The 2500-nt window shown below is 41.8% G+C and overlaps 1 protein-coding gene across 1 annotated transcript in view; it reads left to right on the top strand.

Moving 5' to 3' along the window:
* The window catches only part of ass1 (argininosuccinate synthase 1), a 76711-nt gene extending 75543 nt beyond the window's left edge, over nt 1-1168 (top strand). Inside the window, exon 15 of the mRNA XM_077222728.1 lies at nt 31-1168. Coding sequence (XP_077078843.1) covers nt 31-79 — 49 coding nt within the window. The 3' untranslated portion in view covers nt 80-1168. The remainder of the gene's footprint in view (nt 1-30) is intronic.
* The last annotated feature ends 1332 nt before the right edge of the window (nt 1169-2500 follow it).

Here is a 2500-nt window from a genome sequence, read left to right as displayed (position 1 = left end):
GACGTTTATAGATGCTCTTCTGTGTTTCAGGCTGAGGGAACACAACCGTCTGCAGGGATTCGCTCAGAAGAAACTCTGATTCAAGTGTTACTGTGACCTTACGTCTGATTAAAACAATCAATCACATGATGTATGACAGAGATTAATGATTATATGATTATTGCTCAACATGTATAATCTCAGCAAACAGGGAACGTTCTCAGAACTGTAGCTAACGTGTCTCTCAAAGTTACGATCCAACGTTCTTCCATGAACATTAATAGTTACATTAATACAAACATTAATGGTTTTCGGAAGTAAAAACTCCATTAATTTTCTCCTTAGGGAAATTCCCAGTGTCGGCCCACATCTGGGACACGTGGATTCATTCCAGATGTGGGCCAACACTATGTTGCTGTCTGGGTTGATTCTTAATGATAACTTAAAATTTTTAAACAACCGTTTTATAAATAAACTACATTACCCATGATGCTGTACATAAAATTACACCAATCAGAGAATCAATAAAAAGGCTAAGCTCTACACTCTCAAAATACTTAAATGTTTGTATTTATATATATGGATATTTTGCAATAAACTTATGATTAAATATATGTAATCAACATTTGTAAATGAGTAGTTTTATTTCTCCATCGTGTTTCATACAAACAATACAATGTTTTTAAATTGTGCTTTATAAATAAACAACCGAAGTTGACCAAAGTGCTCTAAAACTACAAAAGTAATTTGATGCTTCATGGGATTGTAGTTCTTTCCCTCACTAAAGCCGTTAAGGTCACAGTCCGATTTTAAGGTTTATAACACTTTTAAATCCCTGTGGGAAAAATGAATGGAAAAAATACTTTGAGAACCGGGGCCTCTGAGAAATACAATGCGAGTTTTCGGAATTCAGTTTTTTTTTAAATGTTACAACTTGTTTCGGAATGTTCAGAGAACATTCCATTCCCATAATGTGTGATAGAATGGAATGTTCCGTTAACATTTTTAACAGTTTTCATGTTTAAAAATAAAAACGGACGTTCAGAGAACATTGAGATTTTCATCATTTAATGAGAATGTTAGCAAAATATTCTCAGAGCGTATTTTTGTTTGCTGGGATGCCGTTTATGTAATTCTTAACTCTGACTGAATGAGCTGCATATGCAGATATTAAAGTACTTCAGACGTCCATCAGTTTCTCGTTGCTTTTAAAGCTCCACACACACACAACCTGCAGAGAGACAGAACAAATAACCGTCATGATGTGACATGCTTGATCTAAAACCATGTTTCTGTCCTCGGCAAAGCCATTTACTCTCCGTCAACAAATACTCTCGCACTTCTTCCTCTTAAGGCACAAACTAAGGCTTTCTGATCCCTTTCCATTGTGTGTGTGTGTGTGTGTGTGTGTGTGTGTGTGTGTGTGTGTGTGTGTGTGTGTGTGTGTGTGTGTGTGTGTGTGTGTGTGTGTGTGTGTGTGTGTGTGTACGAGGAGACAGAACCCGGATCCCCCGCTGCTGGTAATAGACGCTGGCTCTTTCAGTCGGTCCTGAACTCAATTACACCACAGGCGTCTCATCCGCTCCTCAAATTACACACCGGCCCCTTTATACACAACCACATGCATACAAGAACACACATCGCCTCGAATACACACACATCACCTCGAGAACACACATTGCATACAGGAACACACATCACCTCAAGAACATGCATGCATACAGGAACACACATCACCTGAAGAACACACACATCGCCTCGAGAACACACACATATCACCTGGAGAACACACACACATCACCTGGAGAACACACACACATCACCTGGAGAACACACACACACATCGCCTGGAGAACAAACACACATCACCTGGAGAACACACACATATCACCTGGAGAACACACACACACACATCGCCTCAAGAACACACACACATCACCTGGAGAACACACACACATCGCCTCGAGAACACACACACATCACCTGGAGAACAAACACACATCACCTGGAGAACACACACACATCACCTGGAGAACACACACACATCACCTGGAGAACACACACACACACATTACCTGGAGAACACACACACATCACCTGGAGAACACACACACATCGCCTCGAGAACACACACACATCACCTGGAGAACAAACACACATCACCTGGAGAACACACACACATCACCTGGAGAACACACACACATCACCTGGAGAACACACACACATCACCTGGAGAACACACACACACATCACCTGGAGAACACACACACATCGCCTCGAGAACACACACACATCACCTGGAGAACACACACACACACATCGCCTCGAGAACACACACACATCACCTGGAGAACACACACACATCACCTGGAGAACACACACACATCACCTGGAGAACAAACACACATCACCTGGAGAACACACACACATCACCTGGAGAACACACACACATCACCTGGAGAACACACACACATCACCTGGAGAACACACACACACACATCACCTGGAGAACACACACACA

This window comes from Siphateles boraxobius, unplaced genomic scaffold (assembly GCF_051911475.1).
Source record: "Siphateles boraxobius isolate OS27281-9 unplaced genomic scaffold, OSU_SipBor_1 120, whole genome shotgun sequence".
NCBI lineage: Eukaryota > Metazoa > Chordata > Actinopteri > Cypriniformes > Leuciscidae > Siphateles > Siphateles boraxobius.
Note: the sequence above shows the minus strand (reverse complement) of the source record. Positions and strands in the feature narration are given on the sequence as shown.